This window comes from Emydura macquarii, unplaced genomic scaffold (assembly GCF_026122565.2).
Source record: "Emydura macquarii macquarii isolate MOO-44397 ecotype Brisbane River unplaced genomic scaffold, CSIRO-AGI_Emac_v2 contig_2768, whole genome shotgun sequence".
Classification (NCBI taxonomy): domain Eukaryota; kingdom Metazoa; phylum Chordata; order Testudines; family Chelidae; genus Emydura; species Emydura macquarii.
Genome location: NW_027132905.1, coordinates 49420425 through 49446618, shown reverse-complemented (window position 1 = coordinate 49446618; position 26194 = coordinate 49420425). Strand labels below are relative to the sequence as shown.

General features: G+C 40.2%; 1 protein-coding gene across 4 annotated transcripts in view; it reads right to left on the bottom strand.

The window, feature by feature from the left end:
- Positions 1-26194, bottom strand: part of UBR4 (ubiquitin protein ligase E3 component n-recognin 4) — a 109207-nt gene that overhangs the window by 70205 nt on the left and 12808 nt on the right. For all 4 annotated transcript variants that reach the window (XM_067567539.1, XM_067567541.1, XM_067567540.1 and 1 more), the window contains exons 12-39: positions 25870-25969; positions 25649-25786; positions 24988-25105; positions 24359-24546; positions 23488-23647; positions 23258-23343; positions 21653-21822; positions 20593-20875; positions 19866-19998; positions 19121-19200; positions 18008-18136; positions 16558-16740; positions 15948-16070; positions 15629-15858; positions 14910-15034; positions 14065-14162; positions 13128-13285; positions 12188-12397; positions 8650-8751; positions 6884-6984; positions 5612-5810; positions 5058-5246; positions 4637-4700; positions 3343-3534; positions 2129-2199; positions 1849-1996; positions 1092-1319; positions 496-666 (exon numbers count right to left, since the gene is read on the bottom strand). In XM_067567539.1, coding sequence (XP_067423640.1) covers positions 496-666; positions 1092-1319; positions 1849-1996; positions 2129-2199; positions 3343-3534; positions 4637-4700; positions 5058-5246; positions 5612-5810; positions 6884-6984; positions 8650-8751; positions 12188-12397; positions 13128-13285; positions 14065-14162; positions 14910-15034; positions 15629-15858; positions 15948-16070; positions 16558-16740; positions 18008-18136; positions 19121-19200; positions 19866-19998; positions 20593-20875; positions 21653-21822; positions 23258-23343; positions 23488-23647; positions 24359-24546; positions 24988-25105; positions 25649-25786; positions 25870-25969 — 4177 coding nt within the window. The remainder of the gene's footprint in view (positions 1-495; positions 667-1091; positions 1320-1848; positions 1997-2128; positions 2200-3342; positions 3535-4636; positions 4701-5057; positions 5247-5611; positions 5811-6883; positions 6985-8649; positions 8752-12187; positions 12398-13127; positions 13286-14064; positions 14163-14909; positions 15035-15628; positions 15859-15947; positions 16071-16557; positions 16741-18007; positions 18137-19120; positions 19201-19865; positions 19999-20592; positions 20876-21652; positions 21823-23257; positions 23344-23487; positions 23648-24358; positions 24547-24987; positions 25106-25648; positions 25787-25869; positions 25970-26194) is intronic.

Below are 26194 nucleotides of genomic sequence, written 5' to 3'. Positions count from 1 at the left end.
TGTACAACCATGCTGTATTTTATCCCTATTACCATTTACCTTTATGCCCTTAACTACTCTCTTTAAAAAATTGTTCTAAGACCTTGCATACAACTGAAGTCAAACTAACAGGCCTGCAGTTTCCTAGATCACTTCCCCCCCTGGCACCTTTCTTAAATATAGGCATTATATTTTCAATTCTCCAGTCACAAGTTACAACCCCCATGTTACAGATTCATTACAAATCCTTGCTATTGGGTTGGCAATTTCATATGCCAATTCCTTAAAATATTCTTAGATGGAGAATAACCAGGCCTTGCAATTTGGTCCTGTTAAGTTGACTGAGTTTGACTTCCACCTTGGTTGTGGTAATTTCTACTTCAGTGTCCTTCAGTGCCACCCTCCCACCACCCTCAAGCTGCTCATTACCCTTACTAAAAACTGAGGCAAAAGTGATCCCTCCCCTCAGCCCAATCAAGCAAGCATTTGAACTAGCAAACCAGCTGATAATCATACCATCAGCTGATCTGTCATTTCCACTGTCTTGTCCAAAGTGTGCAGCTCATTCAGAGCCTGCTGCGCTCGGCTGCTGCTGCCCATGGCTGAAGCTTGCTGGAAGTTGATCTGAATGGCATCCATTAGGAAGCTCAGCATATCCAACACCAGAGGAGCAAAAGAGAAGTTGGCCTACAAGAAACAGATATGGCAAGTAAAGCACAAGACATAATCATTAAACTCCCACATAGCAGCAGCATTTCACAGCCAAGGTAAGTCTTTGAAAAGCAGCTATGGCACTGTTATCCTAACAAACAACTGAGAATCAAGTAACTTGTCTAACCACCAGTACAGCCCACTCCACAACCACTCTGTACCAAACCAGACTGTTTCTTACTGGCATTAGACACAAAAATCCAGTGTTAATTCTCAACATAGGACATATTCCCTGCATTGTCTAATACTGTACTGGCATAAACTAACTAAAAATGGTAAAAATATCTAAGTTAGAAGCACTGGCTACTTTAAAGACAGCTTTATTCTAGGAGAAGATAAGCCTGAAGAAGCACTACACAGAGATATCCTGATGGTTTAATGAGATTTTAACCGGACAATACCTGGGATTGCAATTCCTCTCGACAGCCCTCAATATTTCTACACAGGCTGCTCTTCTTGGGTTTCTCTTCATCGGGGCCCTTCCCATCATTGATGGTGACCTTGGATTTATCCGCAGGGGAGGTGCTTGCATGACGGATGACACTCTCAGGCACTCTGGGCTCACTCTGGAATGCAGACTCCTTCATGGTAGAGCTTATGCCACTGCTAGGAGTTCTTTTCACCAAAGCCTGGGAAAGACAAAGCAATATTCAGGGCCCAATCCAGTTTCCATTTAAGTCAATGACAAAGCTCCCACTGATTTCAATTGGAGCAAAATTGATTCCACAGAGTACATTTTCAGAGAGATAAGACAACAATAACCTATACCCTGCATATTACTTTCCTTTTAGATGTTCTATTAAACAGGAAGTAACATTGTTGGCAGCTGGTGGGAAACATCAAAAGAGCAGAGATCTGGTAAGTGGGCAACATGAAGATGACCTACAAACCACAAGTCAGTTATGTAGGTTTAAAGTCTTAATTAGTATTAAGAGATCTGCCAATATAGATCTTTTTGGTGAAGGGGGTGAAATCATTAAATAGAAAGCTGCAAATTAAGGCGGACTGGTGAAGCTTATTCTAAAGTAGATTCCTTAGAGCTCCCATATATTGATATAATGGAATAACTATTGTGCAATGTAAGACTTTGCAAAGCCAAACTTAGGCAACCTGTAATAGTTGCAGGACAGTTTAAATTTAGTCATGAAGATCCTTTACCAGGCAACTGCCATCTTCCTTCGCTCCACAGTCACAGAAGAATGAACCATATTTGGCGTAAGAAATCTCATGGTCCTTGTGACAAACTTTAGCACAAACCGTGCAAACACCAACCCCATCAACCATCTTACAAGTGTGACAGTGGTACCTATACAAAAGAAACCAGACAGGTTAGAAATTATAACCCCGCAAAGATTTAACATACCATCCTTCCCCCAATTCTGAAAGGCCAGAAAGACCAGGCTGATATTCTGTACAGGAAGAACTGAGAGGCTCTTACCAGTGTTGGTTCATGAATTCTTTCTGTGTGATGGTGAAGGTGCACAGTTTGTTGCAGAGAGAATCTTCATCCTGTTTAGGAAGGAAGATCATTTAATCAGTGCATTACATGTTTATTTACCTACTCTGGAGTCACTCGATACAAAGCAAACCCATTCTCTGCTAAATGCACATTTGAAAACAGTGAGTTTTAGCACCATCTAGCCAAAGGAAGCAGCAGGCACCAAACAAAAATGCTTCACTTTACATCTAAGTATTACTACACAATAATGAAAATAAGATATTGGGGCCTTAGTTTAAAGGAGTGAATAACTGATGAGGACAGCTTTAATCTTAAAGAGGCATCTATAAGCCTTCCCCAGTTAAATTGTGTATTAATGTAACAGTCAGAGAACCAGCTATATAAGACCAGCAATATCTTACTCGACATTTCTGCTCCCTGTCTTCAGCTCATCTCTGCTTGCTTTAGCAACGAAGAAGTTTTTACCTTTGTCAACACTGAAAAGCTAATGTATCTACACAAGAATGATCTGGATTCTCTTCTGTCTCATGCACCATCAACAAATTTGTCAGCTAAGTTCTAATTGCAGAATCTTTATTACTAACAATGATTTAAGAGACAGAACACAGGTGGGCTTTTTGATCTCAGGTTGAGTTTGCCCAACATGAAATTAGAAAAATATTGTGTTTTGACTTACAAAGTGTATACATTTGATCTGGAAGCTGTACATATACATACAGAAGGTTATTGAGAGTCTCACCACTAATTTACATAATAAGATCACAGGATTGTCATTCTGGAGCCTAGAATAACTGTTGAGCCAATGTGAAGCAATGAAAACAACTACAAGTATGGTTTAGGGCTCTTCTAGTTAAGAATATCACAAGGTTCAATCGCCACTGGGATTCATGTTCTGTCATTGGCTAATTTTTAAGATCTCAGCCATTTTGAATTTTACAGATTACACTCACTCATACAGGATACAGCTACAGTAAGACATGTATCTATGTCATGCCATGAGTCCTAGACCATTGTGGTATCAGAGGTAACAACCAATCACAACCCATACTTTACAGCTAATTTGCATGCAACAATTTCATTGGTTGTATGAGGGAGACAGTGCAGATGATGGATTACTTGGCCCTGCTGCCATACCCATGCAACAGCATGGGCTTTCAGCTACTAGTTATGAACATCACACTCAGAGAACTTACTGAGTCTTCAGCTTGAGAATCTTCCTCTTCCACTGCCAGCTCTTCCACCCAGTCTGAATCCACCTCAATAGCCCGTTCCTCTCCATCAACTGAAAGGTGACTCGGTCCTTGGCCACTGGTCTGGCTCAGAGCATTAGTGACATCAGCCAGATAAGAGACAATGTGGCATGTACACTCCAGTATAGTAACATGCTGCAAGCAAAAGTTCGATGTAAAAAGAGAAGGAATACTTAAAATCCTCCTGCATCTATTTTTAAATGAGCACAAATATGAAAATATCTCCAATTTTCAATGACAGAGGATTTGTATTACACATTCTACAACAGCATATAACTGGTTTGGGATTTGCAAGGTGATTTGTGGTAGTGATACAGTATGGGGACAGGACATTTTCTCTAAAAAGTTTAAAAAGGACACTCAAGGCTAGGAGGCCTGAGATAAGGCCAATTGGCTTTGATTTGTGGGCAGGCATACTGAACTAGGAATTCTTGTGAGTGGTAGGATACTGAAACTACTAAATACAAGTAGGTCTCAACCTCATGCCAGATGACAAGAACAGAATGGGCAAGGGAGAGTAGATGATATCTCCTGTTTACCAGTAAATCACAGCAAATTTAACACCTTGCCTGTGTTAGTGAAATGCCCAGAAAATAAAATGGATTTTATCTGCTTGCAGTATTTGCTTTAGAGGTCTGAATTTCAGTTTCAGGGACACATTAAAACAATAATTATATATAGTCCTAAAAGGGCAGATTGTAAGGCTTAAATTTGGGCCTGAATCTACAGTATATCCCTATAAACAAAAGCGTGTATAAAAGGAAGATTAAAGAATTCCCCTGGTGAATATTTAGATTTTACAAACTACCAAAAAGTCTTATTCAAATACACAATACATGTACTAATGGTAACTAATTATTGTAACCCATTCCTGTTCCCTGAATAAAGAAAAACACTAAGATTTTGCCTACAATAGAAAATTCTGCCACTTTAACTATACAGTTATAGTTAAAGTGACAATGTCCTCCCCCTTCAGTTTGAATGCAGTTATACCAATATAAAAGTGTTTATACTTGTATAGCTTATTCCGATTCAGGAAGGAAAATAAGCTATACTCGTATGAGACACTTTTATACTGATATAACCAAGTCCATAATAGGACTTATGATAGCATAACTGTATCAGGAGGGAAAAAATAAACATCCCTAAGTGACACGCTTACACCGATATAACCTTTCTGATGCAGAGCAGGGCTCACACCAAACACTCAGGACTGAGAACTGCCTGTGTTTCTTACCTTTCCATGCATGACATTAGCATTCATTTTTTCTACAACGTTCTTTTGAGACAGATATTTCTTGCTATAGGATAAAGGAAAGTTAAAAAACAGTTATAGACAGCAGTTCTTAAAAGTTATCAATTTAATCCTCACTGATGACGATGCCAAGTATTTAGTTTGTTAGTTTTACAAAAGCATTACACAAGTTATTAAGGCAGTGGCCACTAATCATTGAGAGGAAAAGCTAATGACCTCTTAGGTTCCAATACAAGTCTTCATAAAGCAATTATCCCTACTACCACATATTCCAACAGGTGGATTCTTAACTATGGGGCAACTATAAAGCAGCCTACATGCTCTTCCTCTCCACTATGAAATTCCCAAGAAGTAAGTCCAACACATGAAGATAATCAACTACCCACACAGATCTCATTCTTACCATCTGCCCAGCCAATCTACTGCGGCGCTGTGAAGTTGGAGATGTCCAGCACCTTGCCCAGCACTGGCCAGAGTTGCCATCACAACCATGAGCTCAGGGAAGCCTGTTCCATCTCCATTGGCCAACATTTCCGTTGCCATTGGTATCAGGGTACTCAGCAGAACAGTGCACACGCCCTCTCCGACTTGGCTAATCAACAAGAAGAAAGTTTGAGATGCATTAAATCACCCATCTACACCAAGTTAAGCTGAATTTTTCTAAGGCTTGTCTAAGCAGTATATTAGTCCACACCAAACAAATAAATTCTAGCAAGCATTAGCATGTCACACACTAACTGGCTCGCTGGGGCCCTGCATGCACATACTAAAAGTTCCCTAGGGCATGTTACCGTAATCCCATTTCAAATAGTACTATATTAAAGCACACTAGAGAATAACAGAGACAATGGCCTTACAGCATGAGAGATCAGCAGTATTTAATAGACTAGAAAGTGTCTTCGGAATATATATTTTATCAGCAGTATATAATGTAAGTCACATAAGATTGTTCTCTACCTGTTTTCCCGAACAATATATGTTGTCAGAAGCTGCAGCAGCTGCCTGTTCTCTTGAACAACATCCAGTTGATCTGAATCTTTGGGTGGTGACATGGTCATCCTGGTTAACCAGGCCTGAAGGCGTACAGGCTCCACACAGGCCAACTGGGCTAAGGAGCCACATAGTCGCAACAGACTGGGGTTAGGGCTCTTCTCAGCTAGGAGACAGAATTATCAGAGATTGATATAGTGACTGTACATTGAACATGCCTGAAGACAATTTTCCTTCTATTATTAGTCTCAATAAAATACAGCTCCTTGGAACTGGTACCAAAAACAAAATTCACTGGATTCCCCAAAGTGCATGCAATTGGAGACAGCCCCACAGCTATCCCTGTTACTACCATCATTCTAATTCTATTCCTCCATTAGTTCCCCCCCAGACACTTATTCTCTCTCTCATACACTGAGGGTCACTAAATCAAGCATGACATAAAAGTGAATTGTGTAATTTTCCAGCTTGTGGTCATTTTTAGCTGTTCATGTGCATACTGAAGATATTGCCAGACAGTCCCCTCCTGCCTGCTCCTCTAGAGAGCTAAACCGTCTGCTTAGCAAACATTCACCTTCAAAAGAGGGATTGCTGACATACAAGTTAACTCAGAATAAGCTTTTACTATACACTGAAAGGGCAAATAGTTAAGGACAAATGTGCAAAATGAGAGGCTGCAGGGGGAGCAGCAGTGACAGAACGGAAAACTGAAGCTAGAGAGGAAGAGGGAACAAAAGACAGCAAACGCAGAAGATGACTGGGAATTAGTACACTTAGGCATTATCTACACTACCACTTACGCCGGCAAAACTTTTGTTGCTCAGGGATGTGGAAAAAAAAAACCCACCCCTCGGTGACATAAGTTTTGCCGATATAAGCACTTGTGCAGCCATGTTATGTTGACAGGAGAGAGCTTTTACACCAGCGTAGTAAAACCACCTAAACGAGCAGTGGTAGCTATATCAGCGGGAGCACATCTCCCACCAACATAGCACTGGCCACACAAGCACTTACACTGGCAAAACTTATGTCACTCAGGTGGGTGGTTTTTTTCACACCCCTGAGCGACAAAAGTTTTGCTGGCATAAATGCGTAGTGTAGACAAGGCCTTAGTCTTCACTATCTCCCCAAAATTCTTCTTTCAAGCACTTTCATGCTGCAAGGTCAGTTTATGTAGAACAAGCAAAATGTTAAATAGACATCAAAGTTATGATGCAAAGATTAAACAAAGTCACTTACTCAACTGGAATAGTTTGGTGAAGAATTTCAGAACTCTGTTACAGAATTTAGCTGAGAGGTTCTCATTGGCTGTTGCCATCATGATCTGGACCAGTTCTCCACTAATTGGGTGAGAGAAAAAAAATCATCAGGTCAAACCTTTAAAAAAAATGCTCCCATCTCTTTTTTTCCACTGTTACATACCAATGTTAGGCTATAGCTACTACAGAGAGCTTATAACAGCGCAGCTGCACCAATGCATCTGTGCTGCTGTAAGCTCTCTAATGTAATTGTTCTATACCAACAGGAGAAAGCTCTCCCATCGACTTAATTAATCCACCCCAATGAGCAGCAGTAGTTATGTTGGCGGGAAAAGCTCTCCTGATGACATAGCTCTGTCTACACGGACACTTACGTCGGCGTAACTTATGTCGCTCAGGGGGATGGCTTATTCACACCAACATAAGCAGTAATGTAGACATAGCCTTAGATGCGGGGAAGAAACAGTTCATACACCGCAGAGTACTTCAGAGAGGTGGAACAGACACCTAAACAAGACAAAACCCTAAGTCCAGCACCCAGGAGAGTAAAGATGGAGTACTGCAAATAGTTACCATTCATTCTTTAAATTCCATTCTTAGTTTCACCAGAAAAGAATGAGAGCAAAACCATGTTAATGGGCTGTCCATGAAGCTTTAAAGCAATTACCCTCCAAAGAGAAATATCAAACAAATGCCAACATTACTTTCCTTCGATGTTTATTAGAGGAACATGGAGTCATGCTGGAGTCAGTCACTTAAAATTAAGGCTACTTAACAGAAGAGCCTACTTTAAAAAAATGATTGCAGCTGTGAGGTTTCAGCAATTTTAGCATGCTGGTAAAATAATCACATATTTTTCATATTCGCTTCTGCTCTACTCTCTGAGATGCTAACTTACAGTTAATGTTATGCTTTTGCAACCTAGTCATATACAACGCTTTCAGAGCAATGCCATCAGACCCGTAGCTCCATATTCAGAAGGCTGAACGCCAAACTCAGGAGCTCACAGATCATGAGCAATCTGGTAACAAACCAGGGTTCTGTCACAAAAGGGCCAAAGCTGGTTTCAACATCTTCTGCCAAAATTTTCTTGCTTATTCTTTTCTCATGTGTCTCCCATCCCAACAGTGCACACAAACCAAACCAACTCCCTCATCATGCTACTTTAGCTTAGGCTGAACAAAACAAAATAGAGAGCATGTAAAGGATGTCAATCAGCTTTGCAATTGGAATTCTCTCCCCCCCCGTTCATCTCTTTCTACACTCTAGCCATACTTTGCTGTTTCCACATCCACACTACCTTGTCTTCATAATCCAAGACAGGCAAAAGGCATCCTTCAGGAGACCAAGCCAATGCTATCCTGGGGTGGTACTAAGCAAACAGGTGCTATTTACAAGTAGAACTGAAAGGAACATGAATACAGCCTCTCTCAAGAGGCTCTTCATATTGCCTCTGACAAAACAGATATTTCAGTGACTGGTTTTTTGAGTCTTTGGAGATGATAATTATCTGAATATTTTATCTGGAGTGTCGAAAAAGAACAAGTCTCTCTCTCACCTAGGAACTTTTTCACACTTACAAAATCCCACATCTCTCCAGGGGACAACATGTTCCTTGGGGAGAATACATGAACACTGCACTTTCCTGTACAGAAGCAACAACATTCCAGAAATGCTACGCATGACACGACAAGGAATGATAGAAGAGAAAGCAAGTCCTTAGAATGCAATATTCCATCACCTCACCTCTCTGAAAAGAATTCCTCCATGGCTTTCCGGGCCTGGCTGCTCTCCAGCTGCTTCTCCAGATGCTGCAAACATTCCTCCAAGATAGACTCATCTAGGCCACTGTGAATGAAAAATAAAGTATGAAGAAGAGTGCACTATCTATCCAGTCTTGTCTGGTTATTATTATTATCATCATGTCATAAATATAGAATCAGAAACTGTGTGACCATGAGTCAGCCTGAAAATTTATAAAGGCAAAAACAGATTAAATCCAAATTGGGACTCATGCCTCAGTTTCCATCTTACTGTTGGCATCCGTGGGCTCAAGTGCAAGATGTCTTATTGTCACGTTTGGGGCTTGGGGTTTCAATTTAAGACTTTGGGTACTAACAAAGCACAGATGACTGTAGAGAGCCCCGGCCGTGGCACTGCAAAACACCCAGAGAAGAAAGTAGGCTCTCAGAATGGAGGAGTATGTTAAACAGTTTATAATCTCCCTTGGGGAGAGGGATTTAATTGAAAAGCCTTAGCCAAGGAAGAACCTTGGGACGCGGTTCAAAAGACCTTCGAGAGTAAGGCAGTAAACAACAAGAAATATAAAAACTCCTATAAAAAGGGAGTGTGAATGGAAGAATTATACATAATGGTCTTGTGTCTGCAGGACAAGTTAAAAGGGGTTAAGAAATCCTGCAAACTGTTACAAGTACAGAATAAAGAGGCTGCAGCCCAAGGCCAAGTGGCAGCCACAGAATCTGAACAAATTACCAAAGAGATAATGCCAGCGCCCTCTGCAAAGGTTATTGCCACACTTGCCCCATCCAACCCTTTGGGAAGGGGAAGATTCAGACACTTATTGGAAAAAAGAGTGCAACTTCATGGGTTCACAATGCATCGGTAATCTATAAAGTAATTGCGGGTAGTTGTATTTAACTAAATGATTTGAAAATTTAAATGTGTTATAAAATATTCTTGTAAGGTGGTATATTGGTGTGTATGTCCATGTAATCATGAGCCTAATTTAAGAAAAAGGGCTCCATTAAGTAATCCAAATTTGAAGTAAAACATTTAAAAGAAAAAGCAATGAATTTGTGTAATTAAACAACGTTTTAAGAGCCTAAACAAACAGTTTTGGAAAACCCTGTTTAAAGAGAAAGGCATATGTAAAATGAATAGGCTTTTAACAAAGAATTCCACTAAAATGTGTTTGCCTCAACAGTCAGAGAGTTAAATTCTTTATTGATTTTTAAGCTGTCGTTGCAATGGTAAAGTAAGTTAACCTCGTTATCTTTGGTTCCAAGTTAAAAAGCTAACAGAAAACAGTAAAAGCCCTGTGGCAATCAGCCAATGTACTGCTGCACACAGAAGAAAAAAAGGCAAACAAAATCCTTAAAATCCTTAACTAAAGCAGTAAGCATATATATAAAAATGTTTTATTGCTTGCTTATCAATAATGTGGGTTACCAGTTAAAGGTTAAGAGTGTAATATGTTAAGAAACAAAGGGTAGATTTTTTTTAACCATTTGTTTAATAGCTTTTTTGCTTTGTTACAATCATTCAATAGAAATAGGTTTCTGGATGAAATTCAGCTAAAGTGAAATTATTTATGTCTTTCATTTTCTAAGCACCAACTGTTTCTCAGTCAACTTGCATGTCCTTTTTCCCCACTGACTAACCCCCAAAAATCTTTTCTATATTCCTCACTCAGCTTGGTATGCGCTAAGTTGACCATTGCTGGTGGTGACTTGGAACTTTCTAGTTCCATCTGTCTATTTTTATTGTTTGTTTTTATATAGTAGCATTTTAAAGGTAAAATATAATGTAAATTGCCTCAAGTTAATTTAATTTATATAAGTAGGTAACCTGCCGTGTTAATTTGTTTAGTTGTTTTGACTATTTTTCTATGGGCAGATCTATATTAGAAGCACTACATAAGTACAGCTGCATCAATGCAGCTGCATCACTGTAGCACATATGATGAAGATGTCGTATGCCGACGGGAGAACAATCTTCCATCAGCATAATTAGTCCACCTCTGTGAGAGGTAGAAGCTATGTCAGCGGGAGAACATCTCCTGCCGACATAACACTGGTGTGGGCAGCGCTTAGGTCACCATAACTTTCATCACTTGGGGGTGTCTTTTTCATATCCCTTAGCAATGTAAGATAGATCAACTCAGGGCTGGTCTATACTACCACTTATGCTGTATGTTCTGTGCCACATGACATTTTTTAAAATTTTAGCTTTGTTTTAACTTAACTTTGGGTTTTATTTTTATGGCAACAAAAATTAAGTTTGTGCATAATTATAACACACACACACACACACACACACACACACACACTTGTGATCACACACTACTGATTCCAAAGTTTCTCCCTTGTGTCATTTCGAAATACATCCTATAGAAAATATTCCCACACTGCATGCAAAATGCAATGACATTTTCATTCTCTAACAGGAAATATAGTAGATCCCATTCTGTTTCTTCCATCCACAGTCAATAAATGTTAAAAAGATGAAATGTCAATATGCATAATGTTTTTACACCTTGGTTAGTTGGCACCTGTTCCCCAAGGTTATTAAGTCTGTTGACTTACAGATGGAAAATGAAAGGGAAAAGCCTTACATCTGTCTGGTTTGCAATGAGAAAGCTGGCATTAACCAGCTAATTTAATAGCCAGATGCAAACAAACAATAAGGAAAATGTACTACATGACTCTGATTAGCACCTCTAGCCTTCATCTCATGCTTCCTGGTATATCTCCTATTTGTCTAGTAACAGTCACAAATTATCCACATTCAAATATTCTGCACTGGTGAGTCCTCAGGTGGAGTACTATGTCCAATTCTGGATGTCACACTTTAGGAAATATGGGGACAAACTGGAGAGACTCCAGAGGAGAGCAACAAAAACGACAAAAGGTTTAGAAAACCTGACCTATGAGGAAAGGTTAAAAAACTGGGCATGTTTAGTCTTGAGAACAGAAGACTGAGGAGGGACCTGATAACAGTCTTCAAATACATTAAGATCTATTACAAAGAGGATGGTGATCAGAGGTAATAATGGGCTTAATCTGCAGCAAGGGAGATTTAAGTTCAATAATAGGGAAAAAATTCTAACAATAAGGGTAGTTAAGCTCTGGAACAGGCTTCCATAGGAAGTTGTGGGTTCATCATCATTCAAGGTTTTTAAGAACAGGTTGAACAAACACCTGTCAGGAATGGTCTAAGGCAAGACTTGATGACACCTTGAAGTCCCTTCCAGCCCTACATTTCTATGATTCAATGTGATCCAACACTCAATTCCAGTAGATTATCAAATCCACACTGCTTGTTTATATAGCTATTGCACTATTTAAAGTTTCTGCAACTTAGATAAAATATTTTGTGGTTTTAATCAGCAACTACAATAGCACAGTAGGGAAAAGAATAAGCTAATCTGTGGCCTTTCCACAGCACAAATAAAAACACTGATGCAGAAATGGATCAAGGTAATCCTGTCCATTTGGCTTGGCAAATCACATGATGAAGGGATACATTGTACATGATTCGATACCTGTTGGGGTCAGAGTGATTAGCCAGTATGTTATAACATCCTGTGATCAACTTCTCATAGACACGAGCCAGGAATTCATCAGACTCTGCAGGACCCAGGATCCTTTCTAGGGAGTTGCTGCTGATCTCTGCCACACTCTCCATGCTGGTCTCCAATAGAAGGGGCAATAAGCTATGAATCACCTGTGGTGGATTCAATTCATCTGACCAGCTTCAAGGGAGAAGAGAAAAAAGCAAAACCATTTCCATTAATAGACTAGTAAAAGATTTACACAATGAAATAGCTTAACAGGCACAGAGCTGGGACATTGATCTAGATGGAAGACTAGATACATTGTAAGTCAAAAGCCCTTTTTAAATAGTTGCATATAACTCAGCTGTCCTGGCTATTCACTCTTAACAAAACAGTTCTCATCTCCAAAACTAGATGTGAGCCACCACCATGGTATATAAATAGCTTCAACATTTTCCTAGGTAGTCACTGCATCATTTAGCATGTCCTCTAGACACTATCAGAACTCTGTTCTGTGCTTTGAGATACCTAGAGAATAAAAGTCACTATCGAAGAACTGTTTCTGTTGTACTCCTTTCCAGTGCTGCTTTGTATGCATTAATACTTCTAAAAGGACACACCTGGTGATCACAATCTAAGAAGCAATCCACACTGCTTCTATTGTTCTCTCCATTTTGTGGGATCTGTGTTTATTCTGTGCCCCCATTCTACAAGAAGGGGCTAGGAATTCCCTCCAGGGAGAAGTCTGGCTTCCAGAGATCCAAGGCCAAGTGAGTGTTTATTTTTCACTCATGTACAGTTCCTGGTCTCAAAGTCAGAAACACAGTGTCCTTTACTCAACTCTTTTCCCCCATAAACAGGAATGGTCAGTTGAAAATCATGTTTAAAAAAGCAGGCAGAACCAGACAGAATAAAAATGTTCACTTACACTATGAGATCCCCAGTGAGTCTGACCAAGGAGAGGAGAGTATGTTTTAAGGAGGCTGCGAGGGGTAAACTCTGGCTACAGAGGGTGCCCAGATGGGCAGCTTGAACTGCACTGATGTAGCTCTCTGCTGGGATTGTGTCATTCGCAAAGGCGTTACGCTAAAAAGAATTAGAACACATGTTCAGGTTGAATACATACCACAGGAAACACAATCTGGTGCCTAAAAAATGAGGAGCATATGTGAGTTAACACAGTGTGTCGTTGCTGTCTTCTGGCTGAAGTTCAGCCTTTGGGTTTTTAAAAACTCCACATTGTCGCCCTAATAGCTGCAAGGTGGTAGAAGTGCAGACTGAAGAAGCTGACAGTGCAGCCTATGGTCACTCTCATCTTAATACAGATGAGTGATTTTACACACCAATATGCAATGCTCCATACTGAAACTAAGCCGCAGGGCTGTTCTGATCAAGATGGAGAACAGGATGCTGGAACTTATCAATTTCCACTGGCCAAACCTCTATATTAAAGGGGGGAGCTGTAAATCTGCTCCATTGAAGGAAAATTTACAAGTTCTTGGTTGTGCAAAATTTGGATACCTTTGCAATAGCAGATGATTACTCACATCTAGCATGAGAAAGACTATTTCCCTAATGCCAGATGTTTTGTTCAACTTTCATTAAACTGTAGCAGCTAAGCAATACTATTTCTTTTAGCAACAGCAATACTATAATAGCAATACTATACTATAATACTATACTATACTATAATAGCAATTAGCAATACTATTTCTTTTGTTTATCTTTTTTACAGTGTAATTAACCATGACTATTTTTAAAATCTAGTTAATTTGTTTTGTGTTAATCGCATGCATTAACTGTGATTAATTGACAGCCCTAAAAGGTAGGGCTACTTCAGGGACCTAAAATAGGACTAGACTCACCCATGATCCAATGTTTGGAAACTCATTAGTATGAATGTTGTTCCATGATTCACACAAAGCCTGCACTGCTGATGGCAAGTTCTGTACAAGCGTTGGACCTATAACAGTATGAATAAGAACAACAGGAGTTTTACAGGGGCTGATAGGGAAGCTAGAATGAAGTAGGGCCTTGCTTAAAAAGGCCAGAACGTCGCCAACTGAATTAGATAAATTAACTTTTGATGGGAACTTGGAGAGCAAGGTTTGTCTGAACTGTAATTATGCTGGTGAGGCTGGTTTCACATTCTTCTATAAGAAGTCATGTTAGTCTTAAGAAAATAAAACCTGCATTACCTCCACAGCCTCAGGCAACTCATCATGCAACAGACAGTTCCTCCAGTGGAAAGATGTTATTTCAACAGTATTAACTTGTCAAAATGCTTTAATCAAATGGTTAACCAACAACAATTCCTCCTGTGAGGAATTCTGAAAGTTTTACTTGCTATACAATTTACCACCTATCCCATAAGTGCACACATTCAAGCAATGAGAATCCATGGAAATTCAAAAGACAGCTATGCTCACAGCATGCCAACACAGCTGCAAAGCCATTTTAACGCTGGCTGGACTTCAGCTAGTTATTGTTTTCATGATTTCTGCTGGGCTACTGCACTATGACAACTTCTGAATCTACAAGTATAGGTACTGGACTCAACTATACAGGATCAACACCCTGGTCTTTGAAGTGATGCAGTGGAGGGTGTTCACCTTTTGGCAGCTCAGGTCTAAAGCTGAAATTTTTGCAATATTGTATCACAAGTCTCCCTTAAATTTTGGAGCACAGCTAAACTTCACAAGAGTCTTACCCAGAGTATTTGATTTGCAGCGGCTAGATCCAATAGCCAGGACAGCAGCATATCCTCGAAGCTTCTCTTCAGAAGGTTTGTTTTCAGTGGACCCCTCTTCAGAGAGGCTCTGCAGCAAGTACGATCTGTGTTGGAGGTGGAAAGGATTCATTTCAGGAGGCATCTCTGCATTTCAGAACCAACATGCCAATACAGTGACAGACATGAAGGCAAACTTCAAGAACCAACCCTCTGAATTGGACTTTTAAACTCCTTTAAGCCACTTACCAATAGAAGTGTCTGCTCAGAAAAAAAAAAAGAAAGTTGCTTTACTTTCACTTTCTTCTACACAGGCGCTAAAGGCAGTTTTAAAGGTCTGTTACTGAAGCAATTCAACCATCTCACTTCCTAGTCATCCTGACGGTCACAATAACTCAGTGAAATAACCCTATGCTGCACTTGCTTTCAGGAAGAGTTTTCATTGCAAGAGATAAAGCTGTTTTGCAGCTAGTAGGAAAGTCTTGAAAGATCAGATAAGTAGATTACTTGAAAAAATAATAAAACCTATGGATTTTAGACAGTCTACTGATTAAACATGATACGTTGTATGTGATAAGGTACAGCCATGATACTGGATTATAAAAAAGAACATTACTGGGATGGGAAGCTAAAACAAAATAAAGAGCTAAGTAAAGACAGGAAAACAATATCCCTTTAGAGGTGCTAAGTAAGCAGCATACCTGGTGAACGTAGCGTAAGTGTCAATAAGCTGTAGCGTAGCAGGCAGCAGATTCTTGGTTATCTCAGATGATTTGTGTGGGTCAGTCTCTGCAGCTAGTTTGGAAAAATGTTCATCTAGAGAAACTTGGATCTTGGAAATTGCAGCATCAAGGGTGTAAATGGACTGCAAGCTGGGAACCTCATGCAGCTGGAGAATAGTGGTGCAGTCGATCCCACAGAAAGAGGAAATCTTAAAATATAACAATGACATTCATAACACCAAGGAGCCACACAAAGACCACCACTAGCTTATATGTATCAGTATTCATACCAACTTACCTGTCTAGCAAAATATTCCTCTGCTATTTCCACATCATATTTCACTGAGCTGCACTTGGTAGAGGCCAATTCAATGAGAGAAGCAGCATGTTCAGCTTTCATGCCCTGTTTGATAAGGTGATCCTATATGTATTGCAGAGAAAGATTTAGCATCACATTTAAGTGAACACAGAAAGGCTGTGGAGCTTACCAATTCATGAATCACCACCATGTCAAGACACCTTTTTTTTTTTAAATTACATACAATACTAATCCCCATTTCCCACCACCATGAAACATTACAAATCTCACATGCAGTGAACCAGGCAGAGATTAAAATTGTCATTGTCCATTTTAGAAATACCCACTAATGTCAAATATTTTTTCAAAAGCTATAAAATAAGTCTAAGAACTGGTTTAATTCTCTCAGCTGCACTTAGGGAGACGAAAACTACTTTTGATACACCTAGTAGTTTTTATTCCCCTCCTCTTAGGCTCTGACACACACTGCCACAATTTCATTTCTTACTCCTGACATAGATCTTTACAGCTCTGGAATTTGTGCTGTTGTGTTAAATACTAATAATGTGTCAAAAACCCTATATTGTAAATTCTAAAGAAAGAGCTGTACCTTGATCCAGCTGACATAGGAACTAATACGCAAGCGGGAAGACCAGCGCAAAGTGTGCAGGATATCACATTCGCTCATCTCTGGCGTGTTCATGGCCAGCTGATTTATGTAGTTTTTGGATGGAGGCAAAATCCCCAGTATCCGCCACAGTATCAAGAAATAGTATTGAAGTGCACAGGCCTCCTAAACAAAGACAGTGGAAAACACATCAGTAAGCAGACATTAACAATCAACCTGCATCAACTGCTATGATCCTATTAGAGTCCTAAATGTGTCTGCATGTGGAGGTAGTGTTCTAGAGATTAGAATGAACTGGACTATACTTGCATTTCATGCTGAATTGCTTTCTGCTGGATTTGTGGCACAACTTTTCTCATCTCACCTAATTCCCTGTCAACAGACATAAAATTCTCATCTAATCTATTCACATTTCAGACAGACCTCTTGAATGCATTTGGGAGGTCTGAAGATCCAGATGCTCATTATACATATTAAAAGAATCTTAGCACTATGTATTATTGTTTACCACTAAACAAAAGCAGGGAAGTGTCAACCTTAAGAACCATCAGAGAGCCAGGAGCTTGACTTTCTCAAACCTAGGACATTTTGCACAACTCAGATATTTCAGCTGTAGTGAAAATTGAAATATTAATCTAAAAATTACATTACAAGTGTCACCAGCTAGCTTCCTGCTTTACCAACATTTAAAAAAATCACTCAAGTGTGGCATTCCTCCCCATCTTTATGGCCACAATAAATCCAATGAATGATCTTCAGGCCAAAGGATGAAAGGTACAAATTATTCCTTTTGGGCAACTGGGAAAGCTTGAAGCAAACAGTCATCATAAGGTAGACACAGTCTCACTGACTGTCACAGGATGGGATGGCCCTTAAAAAGACATGGGCTTAACCCTAACCCATAACTAATTAGCTGCCTCCCAGGTGATGGGTTTGAGGTCAGGGATCAGATGATGCAGTACAGTAAAGGGAGTGAGACCTGCAGGGAGTAGGAAGGCTGCTGCAAGAGACCCAGGGTCAGGGGAAAGGATCTGGAAAGGGAATCTCCACACCAATGAGGCAAGATACCTGCTGCATGGGAAGGTGCAGAAATTTTACAAGGAACAGGCTGTAGGACAGGATAGGCGGCAGGACCTCGTTAATGTGTTTTGGTTTGCACTGGATTGTTTTGGTTTGAATAAACTCCTCCCTGAAGGAAGGGACTGCATGTCTACTACCTCTGGGTGCTTTATTTGATGCACTGGCTGGTGAGGAGTTGGGCCCTCCAGCTAACATTGAAAAAATATACAAGTTAACTGTTTACCAGATATTAAGCTCCAAATTCCAGTTTAGTAATCATTGCCCAGACTCTCTGGATAAAATGCAGTGGCATGGAGCCATTCTTCGCTCTCAGCGGGAAGAATGTTATAGCAACACATTCATATGTCCTTACCAGTGCAGTGACATTTTTGTTTTCCTTCCTCCTGAGCGTATCAAACTGGGATCCAGCTGCAAGTAATGAGGTCAGGGCTGCATAAAGTTCATCATACTTCATAGTCCTAGGGAACAGGACCTCACAAACCTATGGAAGAAGACAAGTCAGAATTGTTTCTTCCTTGGTTGCACAGTTTCCCATCAACAGCCAGTTCAGGTCCTTTCCCAGATATGGTAAAAATACCATACAAATACCTAGAAAAATAACCCCAGAGGACAGGTGTGTCAATTGCTGGTTTTCCCAGTCAGTCTTAAAACTGCTTTAAATGTGTCCTTGAAGGGAACACCTTTTGGATGTACAAACAGGAACATTGATGTACATGGTAAACTGCCCCATCCAAGAATATGTTACCTTCTCTTCATAGCGGCAGAAATAAGAGCTCTAGTGAGCAAAGACAGCAGGTGAAAAAAAGCCCAGAAGGAACATAGGGCAAAGTAATGGGGAGACAACTCCACAGCCAGACACTTTTCATCTCAGTTCTATAAGAAACACTGAGAGGTAACTTGACTACGAAGGAGCTCCTCGTATGCACATCTGACAGAATCACAAGCTACTACAGAGTCAGAAAAGTTCTCATCCCTTTTTAGCCATTGTTTACTTCTATGCCACAAAGGAGGACTTTACATATCCTACTGGGCAAATCACTGCAAGAACATATGGGCTAGATGAGTTGGGGTTATTTCACCAAATATCCCTTTTCATGTTAGGATTTGTACACAGTTAAACAATAACTATTCAAAACCTGTTGTTTATTGTCTTATACTAACATCTATTTGGTCAATACACACAGTTCTTTTTTAATGCAGTACTGAAATCCAGGGCAGCTTTTGTCTCATCGCAAATATAGTGCTGGTCATTTTCTATGCTGGTTTCCCTAACATATAACTGGAAAAAACTTAATTCTATCCAATCTCTTTCTCCTGCTATTTTTTAATTTCTCCTCAGACAGGGAGTTCCACATTGGCTGCTCCCACAAGTCAATCGCTCTCACTCCTCCATCTGGCTGCTGTAAAGCCAATACAACCCTAACTCTACAGGCTCAGAGAAAGTCTTTAACAAAATAACAGGTACCATGTTATCTAAGCGGTTCAGGTCATCTTCCGATGCTTCTGGTGACAGGATGCAGTAGAATCTGGGCTGTGGAACTGCATCTGGGACACAGATACCAAAGGCATAATTCAAAGTTAAAATTTAACAATTAACAAGATTTACTAAAACTGCTGGCATGTCATCACTGGTAATTTTTTTCCTCAAAGATAACAAGTCACTTAAGGCCAGAGTAGGAATCTGCTAAATAGACTGTGTGTGTTACATATATACCCATAAAAAGGTGCATAGATTAACTGATCGATGCGTGTCTAGTGTTTGAGTTCTTTTCCCAGAAAGTTTTATGATAAACATTTTTAAAGCTGTCTCTACCATATTCATGAACCTATACAGTGTATGAGTAAGGCACGTTTTTGTTCAATAAGCAGTGGTTGGGCAACACCAGAGCTCTGCAGATTTCCTCCCTCTCCCCTTCCATTTAATATTACAAGTAATTTATTCATAACAAGCATGGTATTTAGTTTAATGTGTCTTAAACCTGTGAAGGGAAAACAAGATGGGGTCTTTCTTTTTACAGTGAATTCTAAAATCAGTTCTCAGCAAAAACAAAGACCCCATCTTGTTTTCCCTTCACAAACCACACTCCAATGTTGCTGAAAAGGACTTCTTTGCTTTCCTCTCTGCCACCACATGCTGGAGCGCTCTCAGTTATTATGCAACCACAATCCCGTGTCTAGGAGTGAAAATTTATTGAACTTCCCCCTCTGACCTGATGAGCAGTGTTTGGTCCAGTTTTCTTCCACTTCTTTAAATCCATGATATAGAGGGACAGAGATCCGTCTACTACTATCTTGGGATCCACTCACCCAGCCAAGGGGTTGGGTTAGCAGGTTATACTGTACCTATGTAAAAAACAAAACAAGAAAATATACAATCCCCTCATTAAACACATGAACTTTCCCAACTTGTGAGGAGTCAGAGGTGGCACTGAGCACACAGCTGGAGACTGCTTCATACTTTTCAGCCAGTGGAGTAAGACTACTATCAAGATACCAAGGAACTCCAGAGGACAATGTGCAAAACATTGGCATCTCACTAATATGGAACAGTGTCAAAGTCTGAAACAAAGCAACAGATGAGCTAAACTCAAAGAACTTTACTTGAAGAGTATTTGAGAATACTTGCAACAGTGAAAGACACTTCTAGGCCTCTATTTATATTGGAAAGGTGGCAGGTTTATGACTCTGAGTTTTGCCGACTAGTGATCTGTGCTGCCCAGCATGTATTCACTTATAACAGTAGTTATGCCAGAGTACAAAGCCACATAACATTCCATAACTGGATATAACCTTAGTGAAATCAGAACAAGGAATTACGGGAAATATCAAAAGGGAGACGTATCGGAACAGGAATACAACAAAGAGACTACGTGGTATAGATCATTGTTGAGTGATTATCTGATTAAACACTGAAAACATGCACCCTCAAATCTTTACCTGCTCAAACAGGTATACAGGAACTTTGGAATACTGATGAAGCAGGTAGTCAAACACCAACAGAAGGCGAGCCAGGATAAGGGGCACAGACCGCAGCTGGGAGTCCATGTTTACGGTCAATTCCAGAATGGTCTGGATACAAAGGGTCAAGATAGACCTGCGGCCCTTCTCTGAGAAGTTGTGGAAAATAAGCAACAGCAGCTGGAGGTGCTCAACATTCAGATCTTCTGTGTCATTAGGAAGAGTCCCCTGCAGAGCATTTTGTTTCAGTGTGGCCACAAACCTGCCAGCAACAGGAAAGAAGATCGGTAAGAAACGTTCTTGAAGAGTGTGATCTATAGATGCCTTAAAGAGGACTTTCACTGAAACAAACTAGCTGATTAAGATGTGTATTTTAATAAGGATTTCCTTCTGCTTGATCAAACAGTGCAACTAGAATCCTGTTTATGACATCAGTTTTACTATGCAAATATTTGTGATTTCACAAATTAACCATAAATTCACCGAAGGATGCATTCAAGTGAGACTGTGGAAGAGACTTTATGCCCTAATATAAACAAACAGTAAAAGTTTTTGGAGAGAAATATAGTCATCAAAAAAGAGAAACATGTATGCTTTCCCCAGGAAGAAAGGCTAAAAGTTAGCCAAACTATGCCAGACTATTCTACATCTATTGTACAGTTTCACATTTAAAAACAAATACATAGGGGTCAAAGTTTGGCAGAGAGAAGCTCACATACCACAATGATGGGCTTGGTATAAGGAACCTAAATGAGATTTTTGCCTTTTTTCTATACTCCACTCATCCAGGCCTTGATCTCTATTCTCATCCAGGTGCTGAATCTTCCCCTCTAAGGCATTTCTGAAAATCTCTACCTTCCTCACCCATCCCCAACCAATCACATCCCACCCCTATAGGATTTTCCTAGTTTTGTAGGACAAATGTCTGGTTATTAGATTAATCTGCCCATCAGAAAATATCGTCTCCTAGGAAATTAGCTGTCATGGGAGAGAGCAAGTCACTTACTTTTAGTCATGATTATACATAACATTTTCTTACCTCTCCCAAACTTTTAGGCATTCTGGAACATCAGGGTCTCCCTGGGCGCTGGCTTTGTGCTGCCAGATAAGGAGAAGCCGAGACAGCACAGATAGACTCTGAGGATGGATGTACAGAGGCCATGGTCCTTCAGAGAAAGGGGCTATTCCCAGCTGTTGTAGAAGGGTGTTCTGGCACAAGACAAATAGATACACAGTTGAGAGGAAAGCCTTACATGTTGCTTTAAGTAACTACAAGACTTCAATAATCCAAAGGTGATGATAAATGGTAGAGTTCTAAGTGGATATCTATAAAGTTAATGCAGTGGTATTTCACTTCTGGAAAGTTGCATTATTTGGCATACGTCCCAAGTGAAATATGACAAAGGTACCAAGTGAAGTTAGGCCGGGTTGGGTTTGTTTTGGTTTTTTTAGCCTCCATCTAAACCAAAGGGAACTTTTGTTACATAAAAAAAGGCTAGAAAAAAATTGGCGTGAGTCCCACTCACTTATGAGACCCAGTACTGGCAGAAAAGATGGCGCCTTGGCAGAAAGGTAGACAGACAGACTTGCAGAGTCTATAGTTACACTGCAGGACTTTAATCAGGTAGCCTATTTCATTGCCCAAAGCCAAAACTCAGGTATCCTTAAGACTGATGGGATGGGGAGAGAAAGGACACAAAAAAATACCACCAAAGGAGAATGGACTGACAACTTCCATTGTGCCACCAAAGCAGGAACATATGGACATGTGAAAGGAGAGATTGCACCCGAAACCACTGATCTGAAGCTCTTTAAACTCTGATTACACTGATTAAGTAGGCTGAACACTAATGCAAGAGGTTAACTAGAGTCAGTACAGTCTCTGGAAGGCCCTTCACTCACTACCTCTTTCTTTATTTTCCAGACTGTACTTAAGTCCAATTTTCCTCCCCTCTCTAAAGTGTCACGTTTCCAATAAATTCTAACCACAACCAGAGAGGTGATCCCCACTCCACACACTCCATTTCTACTGATTGCAGTTATCCTTGCTCTCTGTTCACATGTGGCAGAAATGCAATTTTAAAAAGAGAAACTACTTTAAAAAATTAATGTATTTAAACTATGGGGGAAATAAGTCATAGGGATTTGATATACTACTTTAACAGACTTACGAACACTCCTCTTATAGTGTTAAGCTTGATCAGTATATGGCCTGACAAAGGAACCTAGAGGCCACAAAGTTAGTATATGAAAGCAAAAAAAGATCAATCATAATAAGCCAAGCAGGAAACTCCTATAGTAAAATGCATATTCAGAAACAATTCTTCAAAATTAACGGCACCCTAGACATGGAGACTTATTCAGTTTTGCCTTTAAACGTCTCTGGAGTTAAGAAGACTAATTCAAACCGCTTTACAAACGGAGTGTCGATACAAGCTGCTCTCCAATGGTTTTCATTCTGGGGACTATGTAGAAAAAGTATCTCCTCTGCCAACCCCACAATATCTCATTGCTTGGTGTTCAAAAATACATCCCTCCAAGGGTCACCAGGAAGGGCTCCATAGCGAAGCACTGATGTACTAACAGACATGTATTCTTCCACGTAATTCAACACCAAACAAATACTTTAATTTTACATCCTAACCTGCAAGGTAGGGGACTGAAGGTCCGAGGTCACCAAGGAATGGTTGAAGTGATACAATGCAGCAGCAAATTCCTCATCCGATGTGCCTGCAACACAAAAGAGATTATGTCAATTATTACTACAGCTCTACTTGTAGAATCACGGTCCCAACACTGGACAAAGAAAACCCATTTTAAGTAGAACGCCCCCACCGTAGACATTCCCTGAGTAAAGAAGTACTGCTCACTCACCCTTCAGCCCATCTTTGTCCACTTCCTTGATGATGCTTGCCAGTGTCGCCATGTGCTGCTCTGAAAGAGACACACTCAGGTAGTTGCGAATGAAGTTATTCCTGGAGTTCAGCATGGAAGAAGTGATGAAGTTCAGAATATTGGAAGCCAGATTTAAAAACTAAAAGGAAGAAATAGAAATGCACCTATCTTAGAAAAACCAAAACACAACGGGGTCCAGGAAACACTAAACAAAGGAAATTTGTTTCTAGATATGCGAGGTAGCTCACCACCCAGCTACACTTTACCTCCATAAAGGCAGATATTAGAGTAGAGATTTACTTCTCTCCTCAGTACAATTCATATTGCTGTACAGCCACTCTGCTTATCTGCCATTACAGTTTCTAGTCTTCGAGACAAGCCCACTGAGATGAGTAGTACTTACTTCTTTCATTCAGCTGGTATCATTTCACATAGATGTCTAAAGAGCTTGCAAATCCATTATCTTTCTCAACAGCAGCATTAATTTTCACCATTACCCAAAGGAATTCTTTGTCTGACAATGTGCTGTTAACACTTCAATTTATAATTTTGCCCTCATCTTCCCTCAACCTAAATCGATATCATCTTAATTCTTCTCTCCCTTGATAATAGCAATTATTAATACATACCTCCAGAAAGAGTAATGCAAACAGCTCCTTCTGAAGGCAAAGCCTTTGGCAACCAGACCTACAGCCATTCACCCTCTACCCCAGCTAGCCAGTGACTATCAATTAGCAATATAATAAAATACTTGGAATTTAAACTGCTAAATGCCAGACTAACAAGCTTCTTTGACCCTGTTCAGTGCTACATCTGACTAATCACATAATTCATCTAGATCATCCCATACCAATTCTGGATCCTTGCGGCTGGCCAGGATGTTCCCATTCTCCCCAGTAGTCTGTTTGTTGGGGCTTTTCACTCTAGGGGAACTCTCCAGGGGAGGTGGTGGAGGGGGTGGGGGTGGGGCCACTTTCTCTTTACTTGGTGAAATTGTTTCTTCAAACCATTGTCCAAGAATAGGTTCGCTGTCATCATCTAATAAAGAGTACATGGAAAACAAACAATGATACAGATGTAAAGTGACATTGCTTCTACTAGCCAGTTCACTAAGGAGCCCAGTAAAGGACAATACCAGCAGCTCTACAACTTCACCTTCCCTTTCAGTCACACGGCCAATGAGCTCTATCCTCATTCAGCAGGGACTCAGCTATGAAAGGGGAAGAGAATTCTCACTCTTCCCCTGAGTTCCATTCAGAGCAAATACTGCCAACCCAGTAGCGCTGGGGCACTGATTTCAGTACATACAGATCATAGCTGGTATTTCCTTTTGCTCACTGATCCTAACAAAAAAGAGTTTAATTCTTAAGCACCACACTATAATTCAGTCCTGGGAGATAAAAGCTGAGTGCACAGGCTTCTGTGATGCTGAAAAAAAGTGTAAGCTCTAGAGTTAGTTATCAACAAGCATCTTATTACCCTGGCTGCTGTCCTCTTCAGTGCTGCTGAAGTCATCCTCATAGTATGTATTAGAATCAGTAGAGGCACTCGCATCACTGCTCATGGAACCCTTCCTCTGACGTTGCAAGACACAAGCCTTAAAAGAACAGCAGGACAAGGTAAAATACAAGGTCAAAACTTGAAAATATAATAGAGAAGAACAGACCTGCTTTCAAATCCTCAGCATTTATTTTCTGATTCCCTTCTACTATAATTCTGCTCAAATTTCTTCAATGGCATTTCTATGAAGACTTTCTTCTAAGTTACATCATTTTCTGGGGTAGCTAACACAGTTAGAGTCCATACAAAGACTCCAAGCTACATTTCACATAACAGTCTAAACATGAAGACTCCCCTTCTCTATACAAGACCCTTATTTTCTCTCCAATGAGAGAATGGTCATGAACAATATTTAGCTCACTGGCACCATCTAAGGACAGAGTCTGTCACAGTCATACCCTCTCCTACTCTATGAAATGAGAGACATCCTGCTCCTTGATGTAACTTGTGACGTGTATAAGTAACCGCAGTTCTAAGTTCTTCTGCTTAATTGATACTCACGAGAGGAACTCTCCATTCAGCTCTCACTGTTTAACTAAAAGAAGTTCCACAAAAGACCTATCCGAGCGCCATCTCTTACCTTTCTATACGACGTGGACAGCAAAGTCAGCAGCAGATTAGTGAGCGGTACAGAATCGATCAAACGTTGAATTCTCTGAATTGATGTGCTCTGAGCCATGATATTCAACACTGCTGGGGGACCATCAGTCTCCCATCCCTACGGGGCAGCATCAACAAAAGGTTCAAAGCATGTTCCAATGAAGAAGGATATTTAAGAAAATCAGAGTGCCACCTTCTCACCTTGTGTAGTGCCTCCATCTGCAGATCTTGAAAGAGGGATGTTAAGAGTTTGATGGCATGATTTGCTAACACCACTGACAGAACACCAAACCCTTGATGTCTGCAGAAAAATAAAAGGTCTTAGTATTAATGTTTTAATCACTACTCTGATAATCTCTCTGGTCTTCTAAAGGAACTATCAGAGAATTACCAACTCAATCTTTCCACTTTATATCACTGTACCCTTTGAGGTCTTTAATCCAGACAGTGCCCTATATTCTGAACTGTTAGAGTATCAGGAACATTGCCTGTTTATATCAGTTATATCTACGTCTCATTTACAATA